The following is a 21,802-nucleotide window of genomic DNA, read 5'->3' on the forward strand; positions in this document are numbered from 1 at the left end:
ATGCAGCTTCAGGAAGTAGGATCTCAAACCCAGACATGGCATTTAGTTGGCAAAATATCTTGTTAATCATTTTAAAGCTGAATGATATGTATTAGAATTAAGGAAAACTTTGCATTTATCTTATATAGATGAGAAACATTGCAAGAGAAAAAAAACCTATTAAATTGACAGTCAATTTAAAATCCTTAGCCTTTTCTTTTTTAAATCAAAGTATAGTTGATTTACAATGTGTTAATTTCTGCTAAGAAACAAGGTGATTCACTTATACATATATATATATATACTTTTTAATAATTCTTTCCATTATGGTTTATCATAGGACTTTCAATGTAGTTCTCTGTGCTATACAGTAGAGCTTGTTGTTTATACTGTCCATATATAATAGCTCACATCTGCTAACCCCAACCTCCACTCTATCCCTCCCCCAACCCCCTCCCCACTGGAAAACATAATTCTGTTCTCCTTGTTCATATGTCTATTTCTATTTCATAGATAAGTTCATTTGTGTCATATTTTAGATGCCACATGTAAGTGATATCATATGGTATTTGTCTTTCTGTTTCTGACTTACTTCACTTATGATAATCTCTAGTTGCATCCATGTTGCTGCAAATATAATTACCTAGTTCTTTTTCAAGGCTGAGTAATATTCCACTATATATATATGTATGTATGTGTATGTGTATGTGTGTGTGTGTATACATATACAGACCACATATTCTTTATCTATTCGTCTGTTTATGAACATTTAGGTTGTTTCCATGTCTTGGCTCTTGTGAATGGTGCTGTTGTGAACATAAGGGTGCATGTATCTTTTTGAATGAAAGTTTTGTCCAGATATATGCCCACGTAGTATTTGGATTTCTGGATCATATGGTATTTCTGTTTTTAGTTTTCTGAAGAACCTCCATACTGTTCTCCATAGTGGCTGCACCAATTTACATTCCCACCAATAGTGTAGGAGGGTTCCCTTTTTCTCCATATCCTCTCCAGCATTTGTTATTTTTAGACTTTAATGTTAATGATGGCCATTCTGACCTGTGTGAGGCAGTACCACATTGCAGTTTTGATTTGCATTTCTCTAATAATTAGTGATGTTGAGCATCTTTTCATATGCCTCCTGGCCATCCATATGTTTTCTTTGGAGAAATGTCTATTTAGGTCTAGGTCTTCTGCCCATTTTTTAATTGCATTATTTGTTATTTCATTGTTGAGTTGTATGTGTTGTTTGTATATTTTGGAGTTTAAGCCCTCATTGGTTGCATCATTTGCAACTACTTTCTCTCCCATTCCATAGGTTGTCTTTCTTTCTTCCTTTTTTTTTTTTTTTTTTTTTTTTTTTTGTCTTTTTGCTATTTCTTGGGCTGCTCCTGTGGCATATGGAGGTTCCCAGGCTAGGGGTACAATCAGAGCTGTAGCCGCTGGTGTACACCAGAGCCACAGCAACGTGGGATCTGAGCCATATCTGCAACCTACACCACAGCTCACGGCAACACCGGATCCTTAACCCACTGAGCAAGGCCAGGGATCAAACCCGCAACCTCATGGTTCCTAGTTGGATTCGTTAACTGCTGCGCCATGACGGGAACTCTCTCTCTCTCTTTCTTTCCTTCTTTCCTTCTTTCCTTCTTTCCTTCTTTCCTTCTTTCCTTCTTTCCTTCTTTCCTTCTTTCTTTCCTTCTTTCTTTCCTTCTTTCCTTCTTTCTTTCCTTCTTTCCTTCTTTCCTTCTTTCCTTCTTTCCTTCTTTCCTTCTTTCCTTCTTTCCTTCTTTCCTTCTTTCCTTCTTTCCTTCTTTCCTTCCTTCCTTCCTTCCTTCCTTCCTTCCTTCCTGCTTTCCTGCTTTCCTGCTTTTTTTGGTTTGTTTGTTTCCTTTGCTGTTCAAAAGCTTGTGAGTTTGATTAGGTCCCATTTGTTAATTTTTGGTTTTATTTCTATTGCCTTTGGAGACTAACCTAAGAAAACATTAGTATTATTTATGTCAGAGAATGTTTTACTTATGATCTCTTGTAGGAGTCTTATGGTGTTATGTCTTATGTTTAAGTCTTTAAGCCATTTTGAGTTTATTTTTGTGCAGGCTGTGAGGACATGTTCTAATTTCATTGATTTACATTTGGCTGTCCAACTTTTCCAAAACCACTTGCTGAAAATATTGTCTTTTTTCCCATTTGTATATTTTTGCCTCCTTTATCAAAGATTAATTGACCATCAGTGTCTGGGTTTATTTCTGGACTCTATTCTGTTTTATTGATTCCTATGACTGTTTTTGTGCCAGTAGCACAGTTTTTATTACTGTAGCTTTGTAGTATTCTCTGAAGTCTGAGAGGGTTATGCCTCCTGCTTTGTTCTTTTTCTTCAGGTTGGCTCTGGCAATTCCAGGTCTTTTACAATTCCATATAAATGTTTGGGTTATTTGTTCCAGTTCTGTGTAAACTGTTATAGGTAATTTGATAGGGATCACATTAAATCTGTAGATTGCTTTGGGTAGTATGGCCATTTTAACAATATTCTTCCAATCCAAGAGCATGGGTTATCTTTCCATTTCTTTAAATCATCTTCAGTTTCCTTTATTAATGTTTTATAGTCTCAGCATATAAATCTTTCACCTCCTTGGTCAGGATTATACCTAAGTATTTTATTTTGGGGGGTGCAATTTTAAAAGGTATTTTTTTTTTTACATTCCTTGCTGACATTTCATTGTTAGTGTAAAAAAAAAATGCAACTGATTTCTGTATGTTAATCTTGTATCCTACTACCTTGCTGACTTTGTTCATCCGTTCAAGTAGTTTTTGTGTGGAATCTGTAGAGTTTTCTATATATATAGTATCATGTTATCTGCATATAATGACAATTTTACCTCTTTCCTTCCAATTTGGATACATTTTATTTCTTTTTCTTGTCTGATTGTTGTATCTAGGACTTCACAAAACTATGTTGAATAGAAGAGGTGAGAGTGGTGTCTTTGTCTTATTTCAGATTTTAAGGGGAAGGTTTTCAGTTTTTCTCCATTGAGTATTATACTGTCTGTGGGTTTTTCATAAATGGCTTTTATTGTGTTGAGATATTTTCCCTCTATACCCACTTTGGTACAAGTTTTTATCATGAACGTATGATGAATTTTGTCAAATGCTTTTTCTGCATCTCTTGCAATGATTATGTAGTTTTTGATTTTGTTTATGTGGTGTATCACATTGATTGACTTGGGTATGTTGAACCATTCGTGTGAAATTGGGATGAATTCCACTTGGTCATGGTGTATAATCTCTTCATATGTTGTTGGACTCTGTTTCCTAATTTTATGAGAATTTCTGCATCTACAGTCATCAAAGATATTGGCCTATAATTTTTGTTTTTGGTGGTCTTTGTCTGGTTTTGGTATCAGAATGATGATGGTTCATAGAATGTCAGTGGAAGTGTTCTCGCCTCTTCAATTTTTTGGAAGAGTTTGACAAGGAATGTTTGGCAGAATTCATCTGTAAACCCATCTGGTCCTGGACTTTCATTTGTAGGGAGTTTTTTTGTTTTTGTTTCTGTTTTTTTTTAGGGCTGCGCTGGCAGCATATATTGGTTCCCACACCAGGGGTCCAATCAGAGCTACAGCTGCTGGTCTATGCCATAGCCACAGCAAAGACAGATCCAAGCCGTCTCTGTGACCTATACCACAGCTCATAGCAATGCCGGATCCTTAACCCCCTGAGCGAGGCCAGGGATCAAACCCACAACCTCATGGTTACTAGTCGAGTTTGTTAACCACTGAGCCACTACGGGAACTCCCATGTAGGGAGTTTTTAAATCACAGATACTTTTTGACTTCTAGTGATTGGTCTGTTCAAGTTGTCTATCTCCTCTTGATTCTATTTTGGTGGGCTGACTGTGTCTAGAAAGTTGTCCATTTCCTCTGTTGTCAAATTTATTTGCATATAATTGTTCATAGTATTCCTTTATGGTTTGTTTGTGTGTTTATTTTTTTTATATGTTTGTGGTGTTGGTTGTTAGGTCTCCTTTTTCATTTCTTATTTTGTTTATTTGGGTTCTCTCTCTTTTCTTCTTGGTGAGCCTGGGCAGAGATTTGTCAATCTTATTTACACTTTTGAAAAGTCAGCTCTTGGTTTTACTTGATTTTTCCTATTTTTAAAATTTCTATTGTATTTATTTCCTTTTTGGTCTTTATTATTTTCTTCCTTCTGATGACTTCAGGCTTTGTTTCTTCTTTTTATAGCTCTTTTAAGTGGTAGATGAGGTTGTTATTTGAGATTTTTCTTGTTTTTTGAGGACGGCCTCTATCACTATGAACTTCTTTCTGAGAACTACTTTTGCTACATCCCATAGGTTTTGTATGGTTGTGTTTTCATTGTCATTTGTCCCAAGGTATTTTTTAATTCTTTGATTTCATCATTAACCCATTGGCTTTTTATAGCATGTTGTTTAGTCTCCATGTAGTTATTTTTTTCTCCTTTTTCTGTATTTTATTTCTAGTTTCATGCTGTTATGGTCAGAAAAGATGCTTGAGATAATTTCTGTACTCTTAAATTTATTGAGGCTTGTTCTGTGCCCTAGTTTGTGATCAATCCTAGAGCATGTTCAACTTGAACTTGAAAAGAATGTGTACTCTGATTTTTTTGGATATAATATCCTGAAAATATCAATTAAGTCTAACTGTTCTATTGTATCATTTAGGTTCTCTATTGCCTTATTGATTTGCTGTCCAGAAGATCTGTCCATTGATGTGACTAGGGTGTTTCTCCTTTATGGCGGTTAATGTTTGTTTTGTGTATTAGAGTTCTCACATATTAGGTGCATATATGTTGATGAGTGTAATATCCCATTCTTATATTGATCCTTTTATCATTATATAGTGTCCTTCTTTATCTTTCTTTATCGCCTTTGTTTTGAAGTCCATTTTGCATGACATGAATATTGCAACTGCAGCTTTCTTGTCATTTCTGTTTGCATGAAATATCTTTTTCTACCCCCTCACTTTAATCTATATGTTTCCTTTGCCCTAAAATGGGTCTCTTATAAGCACCATATTGTAGGCTCTTGTTTTTCATCCATTCTGCCACTCAGTGTGTTTGGATTGGAGCATTTAGTCCATTGTCAGTTAAGGTAATTTTTTTTTTTTGTCTTTTTTTTGGTCTTTTCTAGGGCTGCACTGGCAGCATATGGAGGCTCCCAGGCTAGGGGTCTAATTGGAGCTGTAACTGGTGGCCCATGCCAGAGCCACAGCAACATGGGATCCGAACCACATCTGCGACCTACACCACAGCTCATGGCAATGCCAGATCCTTAACCCACTGAGCAGGGCCAAGGATCAAACCTGCAGCTTCATCATTCCTACTCAGATTCATTAACCACTGAGCCACAATGGGAACTCCAGTAATTATTGATATATATGTATTTATTGCCATTTTAAGTCTTGATTTCCCATTGATTTTGTATTTCTTTTTTTGTCTCATTCTTTTTATTTTTCCTTTGTTGTTTGATGGTTTTCTTTTGTTTTATACTTATATTCCCTTCTTGTTGGTTTTTTTGAATTTACTGTATGTTTTTGATTTGTGATTACCCAGTTTTTCATGTATGTTAAAACCTTCCTATATCTACCTGTCTTGGACTAATTTTCTGTATAGTCTTAAACACATTCTAGGGGGAAAAAAACCCTACATTTTCTTATTCTTCTCCCCCACATTTTATGATCTTGATGTCTTCTTTTACATCTTCATGTCCATCCTTTCGCCAATCATTGTATCATTTTCACAAAATTTTTTCGATTTCTTTTTTTAACCTATATACTTATTTTAGTGATTTGTTTTCCAATTGTGATTTTCTCTTTCCCCTTGATTCTTCTTTTCTATTCAGAGAAGACTTTTCAATATTTCCTTTATGACAGGTTTAGTATTGCTGTATTCTTTTAGTTTTTGCTTTTCTGAGAAATTCTTTTCCTTAGATTTTTCAAGTTTCAAATTTTTATTCTGATTTTCATTTGTTTGCTTCCTTGCATATTGTTTGTCTCCTCAAATTATATTTTACATTTCAGGGGGGAAAAAAGAGAAAGAAAAGGCACTTCTTACTATTTCCTGTGGTCCTGACTGCTTCATTTTTCTTAAAAATGTACTTAAGGAGTTTTCATTTTAAAGATTTCTTGACTCTATGCGGAATGTGCTGATTGTTTAGCAGCCATTCTCTAGGCCTGTATTATATAGAAGCCTCTTAAACCAGAACACTTTCTTCTTGTCTGTAGGCACTTGTGAAGTTTCATAAACAACTGTGGCAAAAGTACAATTTGAAACATTCATTTTGTCTGCTTTAGTAGAATATATCTTTGTACAGAGGATTTGATACCAGTCTAGGGATGCTTTAGCATTCCTGAATAAGGAGAGCCAGCTGTGGCAAAAATGAGTTTCCTCACTTCCTCACTCCTGAAAATGAGCAGTGTATCAAAGCTTTCAGTGATGTTGAGCGTTTGTCCCTGTAGTAGTTATTGGCTAGGGCTGCCATAACAAAATATACTGAGTGGCTTAAACAGAAATTTATTTTCTCACATTTCTGAAGGCTGAAGGTTCAAGATCAAGATGTTGACAAGTTTTGTCCCAGGACCTCTCTCCTTGGCTTGCAGGTGACCACCTTGCTGTGTCCTCCCATTTTCTTTTCTCTGTGCACATCCATCCCTGGTGTTTCTTTGGATGTCCGTATTTCCTCTTCTTATGAGGACATCAGTCAGATTGAATTAGGGCCCACTCTAAGGGCCTCATTTCAATTAATCACGTCTTCAAAGGCCCTATATTTAAATACACTCACATTCTGAGATACTAAGGGTTAGGAGCTTCAACAAATGAATTTGGTGCAGGAGGGAGGGTGGAGGCACACAATTCAGCTATAACAGTCTCTAGTAATTTTATATATTAGCATCCCTGTAAGATTCTGATCTGGGAGTAGAACAAAAGCTCAGAACCTAAGGATAGGCATGAGAGGCTAACTTCATCATGAGGGGGTCAGGACGTGGGGCTGGCAAAGGAGACATGATAACTCTGGGCTCTGGAACTAGAGTTATTTCTGGTACACTTCCATAACTACTGAGATCTCTCCTCATCCAACGTAGAGAACTACACTGGGGTCATGAAAAGTGGCCTGTCCACCCACCTGTCATCCAGTTGGAAGTTCTGACCAGATTCTTACCCCTCTGCAGGCTGTATGCCTTGTTGATTATCCTCAGAGCTTAGGATATTGGCCTCATGACAGCTCAGCGTGGAGCCTAATTCTGACCCAAGAGGAATACATGTCTATTGTTTGTGCTTGTAGGGCTCTATGAGGTTGAAGAATAAAAAGGCCCTTCCTTCCTCTGTCTTATCTGCCCAGCACTAGGCTTTCCTAGAGTGAGCCTAATAGGGCCTGTGTTAAGTTATAGCAGTTACACTGTCCTGAGTCACAACCAACAAATCTAGATGACTTAAAACCATCAAAGTGTATTCTTGCTTTGTGTCAGAGAGTTCAACATGGGGTAGAATGAAGATTGGGCCGCTATACTTCAAAGTCATTCAAGAACCCAGGTTCCTTCCATCTTAAAATGCTAGATCTTCCATGTGTGGCCACCAAATTTGCTGTGGATGAGAAAGAGCACAGGATCACACAAGTAAAAAGCTGTATGTTTGAGGCTTGGAAAGACTTCTGTTCATAGTCTACTGGTCAGGATTCAGTCACATGGTTCCAAACTCACTGCAAGATGGCTGGAGAATGATTGCCATGGGTTCCCCACATTTTTTTCATTGTGTTCCTGAATACACATCTATTGTGCAAGCTTCTATCACTTTGCAAAAATGGTTTTAGTATGGAGCTTTTGTTGTTATAAAGGCATATTGAAGTAGTTCAATATCACACAGCAGTTGGTTTTCTCAGCCCATCCTTTGTTGTACTCCCAAACTCCTGGAGAAAGAAAGCTGTGCTACTCTTGGGGAATTAGGTATCCCAGGCCATTAGAGCAGGAGCGCTGGCACTCAGGACTTATTCCAATCTGGGTGACTCTTTCTTGCCTTGTTCAGACATGTTTCACCATTGAAAGTGTTTAAATATTATGCCTGTCTTAAGAGCATCCTCCCTTCATCCTTAGCTATTCTAGGAAATCCAGATATTTACCCTAGACTGTCCTTGAGGGGGTCTTAGTCAAGGCAAAGGCTGCCCTACTGGAACCTGAAAAAAATTCTGGTGCTTTTCTTGATTCATCCAGGAAGTTGGCCTGGGAATCTTAGTCTGTTCTGATGGACAAATGCTCACTGACCTAACCCTTCAACCTCCATGTTTTCCAGATGAAAACCCTTTAGACTCATTAATTACACATAATTTTTTCCCAGAATTTTAATTATTTTCTGATTCTGATACTGTTGTGTGTACACAGCAGGTACACTTTCTTAATTTGGGTGCACGATTTTTTTCCCTGAATGTTGCTCTAAAATTAGGAGGAAGCAGCAGTGCACTATTGACTCTCTGCAGTCTAGTCTGGATTCTGAAGCGAGGAGCAGGATCGAGGTTACCCGGCTAAAGAAGAGCATGGAAGGGGACCTCACAGAGATGGAACTCCAGCTCGGGAGTGCCAACCGGCAGGTGTCAGAGGCAACTAAATCCCTGGGTCAGCTTCAGATCCAAATCAAGGTATTTTCTACTGTAAGGTGGGAGATGGGGAGGGATGCCACTGCTTATGGGAGCCGACCAAGCCACAGGTTGTGTGGAGCAGTAAAACTGAGGACAGCAAATCTGATCCTTCAGGAGAACAAGCACATGCTTGCATTCAATGGGCAGGCCATGTTCAGAGCTCGTGAGCACCCAGGCGCAGGTCCCACTGAATGCTGGCAGGTGTTTTCTCTTGCAGGACCTTCGGGTGCAGTTGGAAGACAGCACCCGCCTGAACAGTGAGCTGAAGGAGCAAGTAGCAGTGGCTGAGAGGCGGAACACTCTTCTCCAGTCTGAACTCGAGGAACTGAGGTCCTTTCAGGAGCAGACAGAACGAGGGCGCAGGCTGGCAGAGGAGGAGCTCCTGGAAGCCACAGAAAAAATCAATCTCTTCCATGCCCAGGTGGGGCCCATAAACTCCCCATTAGCCACATGAGCTGGCTGAAGGCAGTGGTTTCCACACCCTTAGGCTTTGTACTATACACAGTTGCCACTGGATCCTTGAGGGTGGCCCATGGGTGGGAAAGAGCCTTTAACATCAGAATGGCAGGCACACCCGTCGTTCATCCCCAAAGGCATTGGTTCCCTGGGGCTGCCACAAACTGTCCACAAACCGAGAGACTTAAAACAATAGAAATATATTCACTCACAGTTCCAGAAGCTAGATGTCTGAAATCAAGGTGTTGGCAGGGTCCTGCATGTCCTCCAAATCTTGGAGGGGCATCTTTCCTTGCTCTTCCTAGCTTCTTAGTCACTTCAGTTTTCTACCTTCACATGGCATTTTCTCTGTGACTTAACATCGCCTTCCCTCTGTGCCTGTAGCGGTCTAAATTTCCATTTTTTTATGAGGACATCAGTCATACTGCATTAGGATACACCCTAATGACCTCCTTTTAACTTGATTACCTCTGTAAATACCCTACTGCTAAGTAAGGTCACATTCTGAGGATTGAGGGTTAGGACAACAACTTTTTTTTTTTTTTTTTTTTGCCTGGAGGGGCACAATTTTACCCATAACACTAAGCCCTGCAGAGGAATGAACTGTCAAGCACTCATAGCTAGGATGCTGGAGAGATAGAGGGAGGGAGAGAGAGGGAGAGGGATGTTCCCTAGTGTTCCATGATCACTTGCCTGCATCTCCTGTCCCCTCTAAGCCATCTGCTCCTATAGCATCCCGGGATTCCAAAAAAAAAAAAAAAAAAAAAAGTGCTTTTGGCTCAGAGCCAGGAAATTTCAAACAGTACTGAGTGGTTGCTGACGTCTATGATGAGCATCAGGGCTCTGGCTTCTCATGGAAGATTATGTAAGTGACACAAAGCGAAAATTCTTAGAATCTTTGCCATTCTCATAGCATCAAGAGAAACCACAATGGCTGGGACAAATGCATATAGTAAATGAGTCATTCAACAAACATTTATAGGATACCTACCACAACCTGGACATGTATGCATGGCAGAGATAGATACAAAATGCCTACATCATCCTAAAAATGTTCAGATATAAGTAAATAAACTATGATGTACTGTTGGGAGTATAGTTAGTGATAAAGCAAGCATACCCCTATAGAAAACTCTTCCCTGACAATCCTAGACTTAGGAAAATGAACAGTATCCTTAATCTGAGTCATGAAGGACATGTAAGAAGTCAGCCAGGTAGAGAGAAAAGTCAAGGACAGAGACATAGGAAGAAGAGGGAATGTAGAATGTTAAGGAACATTGTTAAGGAAATTGATATACTTGCTAGAGCATGGGGCTGGGTTAGAAGAGATCAGAAGAATTATTGCGAAGGGAGAGGCAGGTAGAGTCTTCAGGGACCTTGAGTCTGAGACTGATGGAGTTTGAATTCTGTCGTGCAGCTAAATGGGGGTCTGCTGAAGAACTGTGAGTATCTGGGGGGTGAAGTTATTAGATTTGCCTTTTAGGAAGTCTACTCTGATGATATTTGTGAAGGATGGATTAAAACAACCAGGGGCAGATGTGCCATGCTCTGGGGTATTTAGAAATGTCTGTGGGATCATTTTGGTTGCCATAGTGACTGGAAAATGCTACTGACATTTAGTGGGCAGAGTCCGCAGACACTACTGCTCCTGCAAGATTCAGAATAATTCAACATCACAAAGAATTGCCCTTCCCAGAATGCCAACTGTGACCCCACTGAAAAACACTAGATAAAAGAAGTGTAAACCACAGATGTACCAGCTGGAAGGCATTGCATTTAGTCTGTGCTTACCATTTGACTTTTGTGTCCATGTGTATGACACAATCCTATTTGAATACCAGGTGGCATAAGACAAATAGGCTATAGATTATACACAATTCCCAGCAGGCTAACTCACTTCAGTATTTTCTTTCTTTCTCCAGAAAGCTTAACTAAATACAATAAGTGGGATTTCTAGTAAAGTAGAATATTGAATTTTTAAAAAGTAAATCATCCACTATCTGTAGTACTTAATAGCTATTGGTAACAAATCATTTGCCAGGCACATTGTAACTGATGATGTAGTGGCTTCCGGTAAGATGAAAAACCACTAGCCTAGAGAGATATAAGGGCATCAACCAGAGTAAAAGAAGACAGGAAGGGATATTTTGCCAAAAAAAAAAAGAAAGAAAGAAGGAAAGAAAATTAGGCAGTGGAGACTTGATCTCTAGAGCAGAATGGAAATTTTAGGTGTATCAGAGAAACTAACACAAAAATGCAAATTCTCAGGTCTTACCCCAGACCCACTGAATCAAAATCTCTGCAGTAGGACCCAGGAATCAAACAAGTTTTCAGATGATGCTGTAGGCCCAGAGATTACCCTTTGAGCAGCTCCAGTCTGGGTGATATACTGCTCACAAGGACTCTTCCCCTACCTTAGCTATGTGAGGACGCCTTGCAATTACTAGAACACTGTCAACCTTGTGACTGACGTATAAGAAGCACTTTATGGAACCTTCTTCTTTCCCAGACCTCGAGCCTAGCAAACATATGAGGCCAAACTTGTCCTTGTCTGATTGCAAGTGTCATTTTTCAAATCTGGGACTATCTAGATTGCCCCTCTGCACAATGCTCCCTTACCCTCTTCCTCCCAAAGAGAACCAATTAAAGAATCACTCAGCTTGAGAAGATTTTAACCATCATGTCCCTGGCAGATTTTAAATGATTCTATATATAAACAAATCAATATTTATACTTGCACCTTTCTTTACAAAGAAAGAGTTCCTCTGGAGTTTTGTGCAGTGAGCATCCCAATGCACTCCAGGAAATACCCTCAGCCCTAGATCACACTCATGGTGTGGGAGGCCTGGGGTGCACAGAGCCCTTGGGTTGCCAAGGATGGCAACCTTGACAGAGGTGCTTCCCGCCATCAAGGAAGCAGGGTAGGACCTGTGAGGCTGGAATATCTCCCTTCCTTCCTATTTCCAAGGCTTAATCTTATCACTGAGAGAGGCATTAGCTAGAGGAAACTGAAAGAACAGAGGAGAAATTTAAAATAGGAAGGCTATGCCTTTTAAATACATTCTCCGTGCTAAGATTTCACACCCTCAGAAAAGCTGTGCTGCAAACATAAACCAAATAGGAGCTTCAGCCTCTAATGTCACAACCCAGGAAGGAAAGAAGTAGGGCAGCACCAGCCAAAGAACACAGATAATCTTCCAGTGTAAGGGAGGTTTCTAAGGTGGGAGGGGCCAGCGGGACGGGAGAGGGGGGAGGCTCAGGTGAACTGCTTTCCCCACCCCCTCACTGCAGACTGAGATAGGAAGGGAGGTAGACAACAAAGAAGATTCTTTTTCACCCTGGAGCAGCATGCTGGAAGCTGATTTTTATTCCCCAAACCCTTGCTTTCCACATGTCTGCTACTGACCCTGACTTCTGCTCTGGGACACTTGCTTTTTCCCATCAAAACGCAAAAGGCAGAAAAATGCATTCCTCAGCAATCTGACAACCAAACACGTGTTTGGGGCTTATAGGTTGCCTGGATCCATTTCTCCTTTCTGATTCAGACTGCTGTTATCTTTAGTCCTGAACCTTTAATAGATGAAATCCCTTGCATTCAAGCCTGCCTTTGAAGGGGGCTTTTCTAATGTGGCCTCCTGGGCCTGGAAATATTGCTTCACTGAGTACAGCTAACTAGAGGAAAGTGCCCTCCCAGCCAGACACCCTCCCTCTGTGTGTTCAGAATGGACCAGCTTGCGTTTCCACCACTGATCTCAACTTGCCTAATTCAGATGCTGCTTTTCCTTAGAACACAAGTCTCCTCAGCCAGAAGAAGAAACTGGAGGTTGATGTTGCCAGGATGCAGAAGGAAGCTGAAGAGGCGGTGCAGGGGTGTCAAAATGCAGAAGAGAAGGCCGAGAAGGCAGCCGCTGAGGTGGGTCCATTGACTGCCTGCTCAGTCCTGTCTTCCAGATTCCACGGGAGCAGTGGCCAAGGGGCAGAGCAAAGCTGCAGCCAGAGGAGTCCATTGATTCTCCATAGAGCCAGGAGGAGGACAGCTGACCTCTCTGTCCCCATTTTGAAAAATTAGGCCAATTAGCTCCTCCCTTCCAACCTATTCAGGCAATGAAAAGGAGCAGCCGAATTGCCACAAGCAAAATCTTATGAAAGCAGGAGATTTTTTCAAAAGTTAATCCACTTTCCACTTGTGAATCGATAAATCTACTGTCTAGAAACAATTCTTCTGTTTCCTTTCTAATAGCTATTTTCCTAGGGTCTGTAATGGTTTTATGACGATGATCTGGAAAGAATGCTTATTTCACTTACTTTTTACAGCCTATACTACTGCTTCAGTAACAGACTCAGGCTGGTGAAGAAGGGCTTCGGGGCTGGCATACTTTCTTTATCGGCAAGTTTAAAATTGTTGATTGTGGTGCTTTTCTAAATGACACTAAGCTCAGGGTTGGCTGCCAGACCTGACTGTACCTTTGTGGGAACTGGAAAAGGACGCCCTCTGGACACCCACTGTGGGCAGATGAAGACTCCTCTCAAAAGGCATGGCAAGCAGAAGGCAGTACTCAGCAAAAAAAAAAAAAAAAAAATTGCAGAAGGAGGGAGGTGGGGAGAAGTCTGTGTGTTAAGGACAGCCTGGCTGGACCCAGTGCTTATTGAGCAGAGCTTGGGCTTGATTTCAGCCTCCACTCACCCCAACCCCATCACATGATTTTTTGCAGTCCATCAGACACACAACCAGATGCAGAAGCCCTGACTTTGCCATGTGAATGACAGCTGATCCTCTTGCTAAAAAGTGTATGGGAACCGAGGAGACACAGTGTTCAACTCGATTTTATATTAGCCATTGTAAAATTCACAAGAAGAGAAAAGCTCATTTCTGTATTTTCCTGAGTTATTTAGCACTCAGGGAGCTAAATGGAACTTTTGCTCCAAATCCTAGCTATCAGGCTACTATAGATCTACAAGAATGGGGAAGCAAGCCTAGCACTCAGCCATTTTGTATCAAGGCAGACACTCTGCTCTCTGATGGAAAAGAGGTGTGTGAAAGCTTAAAAGTGTCTGGCCAACGAAAAAATAATATACTTAACATTTATGAAAATCAACATAGATAACAAGGAATAAAAAGAGCGTCTCCTCCTGCTTGGTAAATTTATGCAGTCACACATTAGGAAGACTAACTGCATAACCTTCCCTTTATAAAATTTTCTGGACAGTGTTGAAAAACTGAACTCACTATTTCTTCCCCTGCCTGTAATTCTCCAAGAGTTCAGCCCTGAGTTCCAACCACACACAGCAGAACCCAGAGTTGCCTCCATAATTCATTCTTTGCCCTCGCCATCTGCCCAGACGTCTCACACTTAAATTGTACAGATGGTTGGTAACCTGATAGACAGAGAAACTTTGGCTGGGAGGGCAGTGTTCTTACATCAAAGGCACTGAGATATTCATGAAACAGTTCTTAATAATTGCACCAAGACACCAAGCCCTTGTATACATAGCCTAAGCCAAGAGCAGGCTTCACAAGCATTAACCTTCTTTGTGCCAGAGTATTGGCACCCAGAGCATCTATTGCTGCCAAGTTCCTGGAGCCTAAACTTGTTTGCAGTTTCAAAACACAAAATTGCAGAAGTGAGATGTGAAAAAGATTCTCATAGGCAGTCCACACTTTTCCAGGTGCTTGTTGCTATAGAACATGTTCCATGGTTCACCTTTCTTTCAGTGCAGGTATTGTGTAAAGATGTTGACATAGTATTTCATCTTTGATCTGTTTCCATCACCCCTCATCCCAATCTCTTCAGGAGCTGCCACTATCTAGATTGCCTTGGGGTTAACAAACTCGAGGGCCACAGAGGGTAGGGAGAGCATAGTGGGAAGAGATTAAATACACATGGGCAAGGCAGGATCCCGAGTCACATCAGGAACTGACTGTGGGTGAAATGTTAAGCTCAGTTGGCTGCCAGATTCTCAGTCCCTTTCCTCCTTTTCTAGGTAGCAAATATGTCAGAAGAACTGAAGAAGGAACAAGACACCAGTGCCCACCTGGAGAAGATGAGAAAGAACATGGAGCAGACAATTAAAGACTTACAAGAAAGGCTGGATGACGCTGAACAGACTGCCCTGATGGGGACAAGGAAGCAAATCCAGAAACTAGAATCCAGGGTAGGAGTTTGCTGGGTAGTCATGGGGTCTTGACAGCTCCCAGTTCGAACCCTGATTGTCCTAGAATATCACATCCGAGAGGCCCTACCTCGCTCATCACTTTTGCTTGTAGCACTTTCTGACCTCTGAGAGTGTCACATCTCAAAATATTTATTCATTCTTCTTGACTTTGGGCCACCAAATAGGGCTTCTCTTAGACTGGATGAAATCCACCTTCCTGCTAAGTGAGTATACATCTCCTCCCACTCACTCACCCCAGCTCTAGGCTCCCTGAAGCCTGGGAAACCCACTGTTGCCAAACAGACCCTCACAGTCTTGCTTCTGTGCCTTTGCTCCTGTTATTTCCTGTGGAGAATGTCCATTTCCTAACAGCCAGAAAAGGGGGAGGGAAATAACTACATCAAGGATCAAAAAAGACTAGTGAAGATATGGTAGGGACTGACAGAAATTATGTATACCTGCCTTCTTCAGAGAGTTTTAAAAAAATTAGGAAGACCTATCCTGACAATAGGATTTCTTAAATTATTGCATCAATTCCAGTGACAATGTGCAGGTCATGTGGCAAATGCTGTGAGGGATGGAAAGAATATTTGGGATTTCGTGGCTCAGAAGGGCCTCTGGAAAATAAAATATTGCCTTTGCACATTTATGGTGTATCCATTTAATGGAATAGCAGTGCACATTTATGGCACATTCATTTAATCACACTGATTAAAAAGGAATGAGGAAAAGCTCTATGATGTTCTAGAAATCATTCCTAGCAGTATAATGATAAAAGGCTCAGCACGGTGGAGAGTATACAACCTTCTCTGCAAGAAAGGAGGTAAATATGAAGGCATGTTCACATTTGCTTATATTTTCAAAAAGAATTTGCGACAGGATAAAACAAAGACTAATAAAAACAGCTACTCATGGAAAGAGAACACAGAGATGGAAGTTAGACCTTTTGAATGCACCTGTTTAGTTGTTTGATTGCAAAATCATATGAAACATTTACAAGCTTCATATTTAAAAACAATTGTAAATCAGGGAGAAAAATGAAATAATCCCTAAAATTTTAAGACAAAAGGAAGCAAATGGAGCTAACTCTATAGAAAGTTGGGAGAGGGGCATAAAACACAAAGAACAATTATTCCCAGGACTTTTAAACATAGTTTAGTCTGTACATCCTTTAGGGAATAAGTGTAAGGACAAAACAAAATAGCAAAGCAAGCTGTATATGTAGTTTTAAAATAACAATATCTTATTATTGCCGCTAGGAATAATACTCATGTAATTGTCCAACAGCATATATAATAACAACCAAGATTTTTAGTATATGATAAAAACCATATAGGTATAAAATCAAAGGACTTAGAATATGCTTTTTTCTCCTCAAAATTACATGAATGATACTGGCATTTACAACTCAGATTTAAGACTGCAGGATTTCATTTCATTTCCAATTGCTGTTTGTCCACTATTAAGGACAGTAATAGAACCAGTGATAATTGAGCAGCAGTGAGCTCCTGATGATCAGATGAAACTAAGGAAATATGATTGGTTTTCTTAAAAACATGATCATATTACCATTTTCCATTAGAATTACATAAAAAATATTTACATGTGAAATTATGTAATATCTAGGATTTCCTTTAATAAAGTGATTTTTCCCTGAGGTGTTTTAACCACTTAAAAAACAACAACAAACCATAAGAAGTACTTTAAAAAGTAGAGGCAGACCTCTGTTGGTGTCATGTCCCAACTGACAGAATAGTGCATTGGTATCCTGTCTGATAAGGTTCAGGAGAGTTTTTTATTCTTTGTCTTTTTAGGGCCGCACCCACGACATATGGAGGTTCCCAGCCTAGGGGTCTAATCAGAGCTATAGCCGCTGGCCTACACCACAGCCATGGCAACACCAGATCTGAGCCGCATCTATGACCTACACCACAGTTCACAGCAACGCCGGATCCTTAACCCACTGAGCAAGGCCAGGGATTGAACCCATGTCCTCATGGATGCTGGTCAGATTGGTTTCCACTGAGCTATGGCGGGAACTCCCAGAAGAATTTTTTAAATGGGCCTTATCCACAAGGAGTTTGCTCACCTGTCTACACTCCTGCCCCTTCCCCACCCCTCTCTGAGGAGGACTTCAGAGGGGAGGAAAGTGAGAGGTGGGCACAGACACACCAGCCATGCTCATGCCCCAGGGGGCTGTGCTTTGTAAGTTTAGAAGGTGATCAGGAAGGTGTCACTTAGAAGGTGACATCTGCATTAAGAAGAAGGCAGGAGAGGACCACAGCTATCTAGAGGAAAAAAAGGTGCAGCCAACTCCCTCCCCCATCAACTCCCTACCCCCATGTCCAGCTCTATTTCTCTCCGTACCACTTATCACCATCTAATGTATGCTATTTTTTTATTTTTATTTTTTTTCTCTTTAGGGCCACATCTGTGGCATATGGAGGTTCCCAAACTAGGGGTCTAATCAAAGCTACAGCTGCCAGCCTACGCCACAGCCACAGCAACGCCAGATCCAAGCCACATCTGCAGCCTACACCACAGCTCATGGCAACGCCGGATCGTTAACCTACTGAGCAAGGCCAGGAATCGAATCCACAACCTCATGGTTCCTCGTTGGATTCATTTCCACTGTGCCTTGACGGGAACTCCCATCTAATGTATTCTATATTCTACTTTGTTTTGTTTGTGTTTCCCTTCATTATAATGGATGCTTATAGAGAGGAGAGATTTTGATCTGTTTTGTTCCCTGTTGTATCCTTGGCCTTGATGGCTGGTGTGTAGTAGACATCAAATATTTATCGAATGAATGCTATGTTCTATGTTAACCTTTGTTCCTATAACTCTACAAGGCCACAGGCCAGCTGTTACTCTGTACTATAGCTCTCCCACAGAGCAGGGCTTGTGGGGTTGTGGGTTATATGTATGACATAGACTCAGGGTCTGATTTCTTTAGAGAGTCAGAGCTGAACATGGAGAAGGAAGATGAAGATGAGGTAGTATATTGGATAAGTCCTTAAAGAGTGGTACAGATAGCTTAGACCCTCTGTGTACTTACATCCATTCATACATACAGCTTGTGCATGTGATTTTGTAATCTAAGAGGGGATGTTTACCATCTCTGCATGGATTAGGCTTTCACATCCTTCAGAGCCTAAATAGTCCTTTTATGCGCTCACATGGTTCAGCCAGCTCACTTTTGGCAAAGCGCTTTTCCCAGAGAAGTTGTCCTGTTTCACCACGGCCAGGATGAGAGTGGACACATCTTCCCTGTATGATGTCACTCTCTTCCAAATGATCATGCTGTTTGGCAAATCCAATGCCAGCCTGGCTTGCTGGCTGCCTGCCTGTAGTCTGAGGCCATGGTTTGCTTGCAGGTTCATGAACTAGAAGGTGAACTGGAGAGCGAGGTCCGACGCAACGCAGAGGCCCAGAGAGGAGCCCGCAGGCTTGAGCGCTGCATCAAAGAGCTGACCTATCAGGTACTCTGGGAAGCCACTCCCTGTTCACTTGGCTGCTCTGCCCTGGACACTGTGCTCCTTCAAGCCCAAAACGGCCCCCAGGTCTCCTATAGCTCTCTTTCCATCTTTGCTGTCCCTCAGCAGGAGATACCAATTCACTCTTCCAGGGCTCCTGTGCTATTATGGGTTTGAGATGGTCCTTTTCGGAGCTCTCAGGAAGCAAAATGTGAGTGACAAGTTGCAATTACAAGTGAAAAGCTATTTATACTGTCCTTGTTTTTTCACACATAATGTCTGCAGCACTTTCAGAAAGATGTCTTCCTGTGAGAGGCTGAGCGAGAACAATGTGTAAATGAAGTGACGGGTGGTGACTCAGCCAGCAGGTTACATAGGACACTAGCTAAATTGGAGCAGGGGACATTTCCACTCTTGTTTTCTGGGCACACAAACACTCCAGGCCACCAAGGGCTTATCTGGGGCTGGTGCCAGGTGGAAACAGAGGAGATGCTGAGAGGCCCCCACAGCTTTCTGACTCTTTTCCTGTAGACTGGCATTGGCCTGAGCAAATAATTGAAAAGAGGTGGGCAGACTTCTTACCATCTAATGCATTTCCAGAGTAGCAATGTACTCCTTCACTTCTGCCTTCATTTTTTAGCCTTTCTTCCCTTTTCTTCAAAAAGAGAAGACCAGGAGTTCCCATCATGGCTCAGTGGTTAATGAACTCAACTAATATCCATGAGGACACAGGTTCGATCCCTGGCGTCATTCAGTGGGTTAAGGATCTGGTGTTGCTGTGAGCTGTGGGGTAGGTCGCAGACTTGGCTCAGATCCCACATTGCTGTGCCTGTGGTGTAGGCCGACAGCTACAGCTCCAATTTGACCCCTAGCCTAGGAACTTCCATATGCTGCAGGTTTGCCCCCAACCCCCATAAAGAGAAACAACAACAAAAAGAGAGAAGACCAAAGATTCTATGATAGCAAAGGCCCTGTCTTGCTCACCACTCTGGGCCCAGCACCTTCCTGGCACAGAGAAGGTGCACATATTCCAGTTGTTGAATACAGTTGCCAAAAGGGCACTTTCCAGCCTTCCTGCTACATGAGGTGGCTTGTTTCAGTGAAAAGCTGAACTCATCCTAGGCACCCATTTTACGGCAACCTGGATGGCACTCATGTGAGATCTGCCAGTGCTGTTGCTGGTCCCTGAGGCTGAGTGGGTATCAGAGACATCAAAGTCTTCCTCCCTTGCAGTAGGAAGGATAGTGTTAATAAGGGAGCTGAGCACTTCAGAAGCATCATCTTGAGCTAATTAAGATGAAATGAACTATTTGCACAATCCTTCTTTGCTGAATAAGAGGTTCTTTTCTAAGGAAGTTAGTCTGACACTTCTTTAGACCATGCTGAGTATTATTACCAAAGCCCCTGAGGAGTGTGCCCATGGTGTGTGTGTCTGAGGAAGTAAACACCTAGGGAACATGAGAGATATGCTAGGCTGTTCTTTTGAGTGAGAATAGGAAAACATGAGGAAGTGAAATGCTGCTCGTTAATTATGTCTGGGTTTTTCTTTTTCTTTTCCTATGGATTATTCCTACTGTGTTCTTCTGTAAACAGGTTTGTTATATAACAATACACCAAAGCTACACTTTCTTTGATTTTCATTGTCCCAAAGAATACAATCTCATTCTATTGTGTTATCTTTGTTTCTTCATAGCAATAATCTTAGTGTTCCCCTGGTACCAGTTTGGAGGTGTATTTCCTAATTTCTTCCGAGTATCTGCACAATGCTTGGAGTATACCTATTCAATTATGCAATGATTTTCTGCCATCAAATCTGATAATACCCACTGAGGACCTTTTTGTGCAAGATATCAGGCTAGGCCCTGTTGTTTAAAGAGGTATTAGAAAACCTTTCACATCGCTTGGTATTAATACCTGGTTTTTAAATATTCAAGGTAGATATTGAATCAATTCAATCTGCCTTCCTTTAACATCAAAATAACTACAAGGCGGGGTGTTTTGTGATAGTATATTGTAGGTGCCATTATAAAATGTCATTTAAAAGGGACATAAATATGGTTTTCCTTTCCTAGGAGAAATCCTTTGGGAAGATCACACCACATTGGAAAAGGGAATCAAGTGTGACCCCCCCATCCATAATAGTTCTATGGCCAGTCTCCCCGACCATTTCTCTTCCCCCCATACTCCTTTAGCATCTGGAAATTCATCCCATTTTTCTCTCTCCAGTGTCTAGAAAAATATACTGTAAAGCAGGACATAGAATTAGGAACCTATACTTGTTACAGAAGGTAAGACAGTTTTTCTGCCCCCCCCCAATCCACCTGCTCCATTTTACCTTTAACTGCTTCCTTATTCAGGGATCTGTGTGTAGGTGTTATTTAATCCTTACGAATCTAAATATGGATATAGTATTTTCATTTCTAGGGTTAAGAAGAGTTTGGTCTTGGGTGGCTTCTCCAGGAATCACATGCCAGGATGGAGTTAGGACAATAAGTTTATTGGAGGTAACACCTGGGAAAGATAAAGGGGAGAGCAAGCAGGCTGAGGCAGAGTACACTGGGAGTCTGACACCCGTGAAGAGAAAGGGTGAAGGAAGGAGGGTGGGGTAGACAGAGGCTCAGGTTGCAGTGCAGCTCTGGGAAGGTCCCCAGCTCAGAGTCTGCTGTAAAGACATCCCATGTTGGAGTTCCTTGGTGGCGTAGTGGGTTAAGGATCCAGCATTGTCACTGCTGTGGCTCAGGTTTGATCCCTGGCCCAGGAACTTCTACATGAGGAGAGTGCAGATTAAAAAAAAAAAAAAATATATATATATATATATATCCCATTATGGGCAGAAAAGGCCAGACTCTGTTAGCTCTGCTGTGCCCTGCTGTGGGCTGGGGGCTGCCTGGGAATGTGTGATCTCAGCGTAAATGCTTTGGCAGATCCCAAAGACACAGCAGTTGGAATGTTTCAGGTCCCCGTACTCCTCACAGATGAATGGCAAGTTCTTTTTTTGAAGGGAAATCTGGGCCCTGTACAGCTAAGGCGTCCATGGTTACTGAATGCCTCAGATGATGCTGAGATGTGAACCTAAAGT

General features: G+C 41.3%; 1 protein-coding gene across 3 annotated transcripts in view; it reads left to right on the forward strand.

Moving 5' to 3' along the window:
* Nucleotides 1-21,802, forward strand: part of MYH15 (myosin heavy chain 15) — a 179,610-nt gene that overhangs the window by 144,691 nt on the left and 13,117 nt on the right. For all 3 annotated transcript variants that reach the window (XM_084991405.1, XM_084991406.1, XM_084991407.1), the window contains 5 exons: nucleotides 8,446-8,638; nucleotides 8,856-9,059; nucleotides 12,882-13,007; nucleotides 15,077-15,247; nucleotides 18,625-18,729. In XM_084991405.1, coding sequence (XP_084847531.1) covers nucleotides 8,446-8,638; nucleotides 8,856-9,059; nucleotides 12,882-13,007; nucleotides 15,077-15,247; nucleotides 18,625-18,729 — 799 coding nt within the window. The remainder of the gene's footprint in view (nucleotides 1-8,445; nucleotides 8,639-8,855; nucleotides 9,060-12,881; nucleotides 13,008-15,076; nucleotides 15,248-18,624; nucleotides 18,730-21,802) is intronic.

Source organism: Sus scrofa, chromosome 13 (assembly GCF_054392235.1).
Source record: "Sus scrofa isolate SSC_HxYL_T2T_F1_AM1 chromosome 13, Sscrofa_HxYL_maternal_Yorkshire_Landrace_v2.0, whole genome shotgun sequence".
In the NCBI taxonomy this organism is placed as follows: Eukaryota; Metazoa; Chordata; class Mammalia; order Artiodactyla; family Suidae; genus Sus; species Sus scrofa.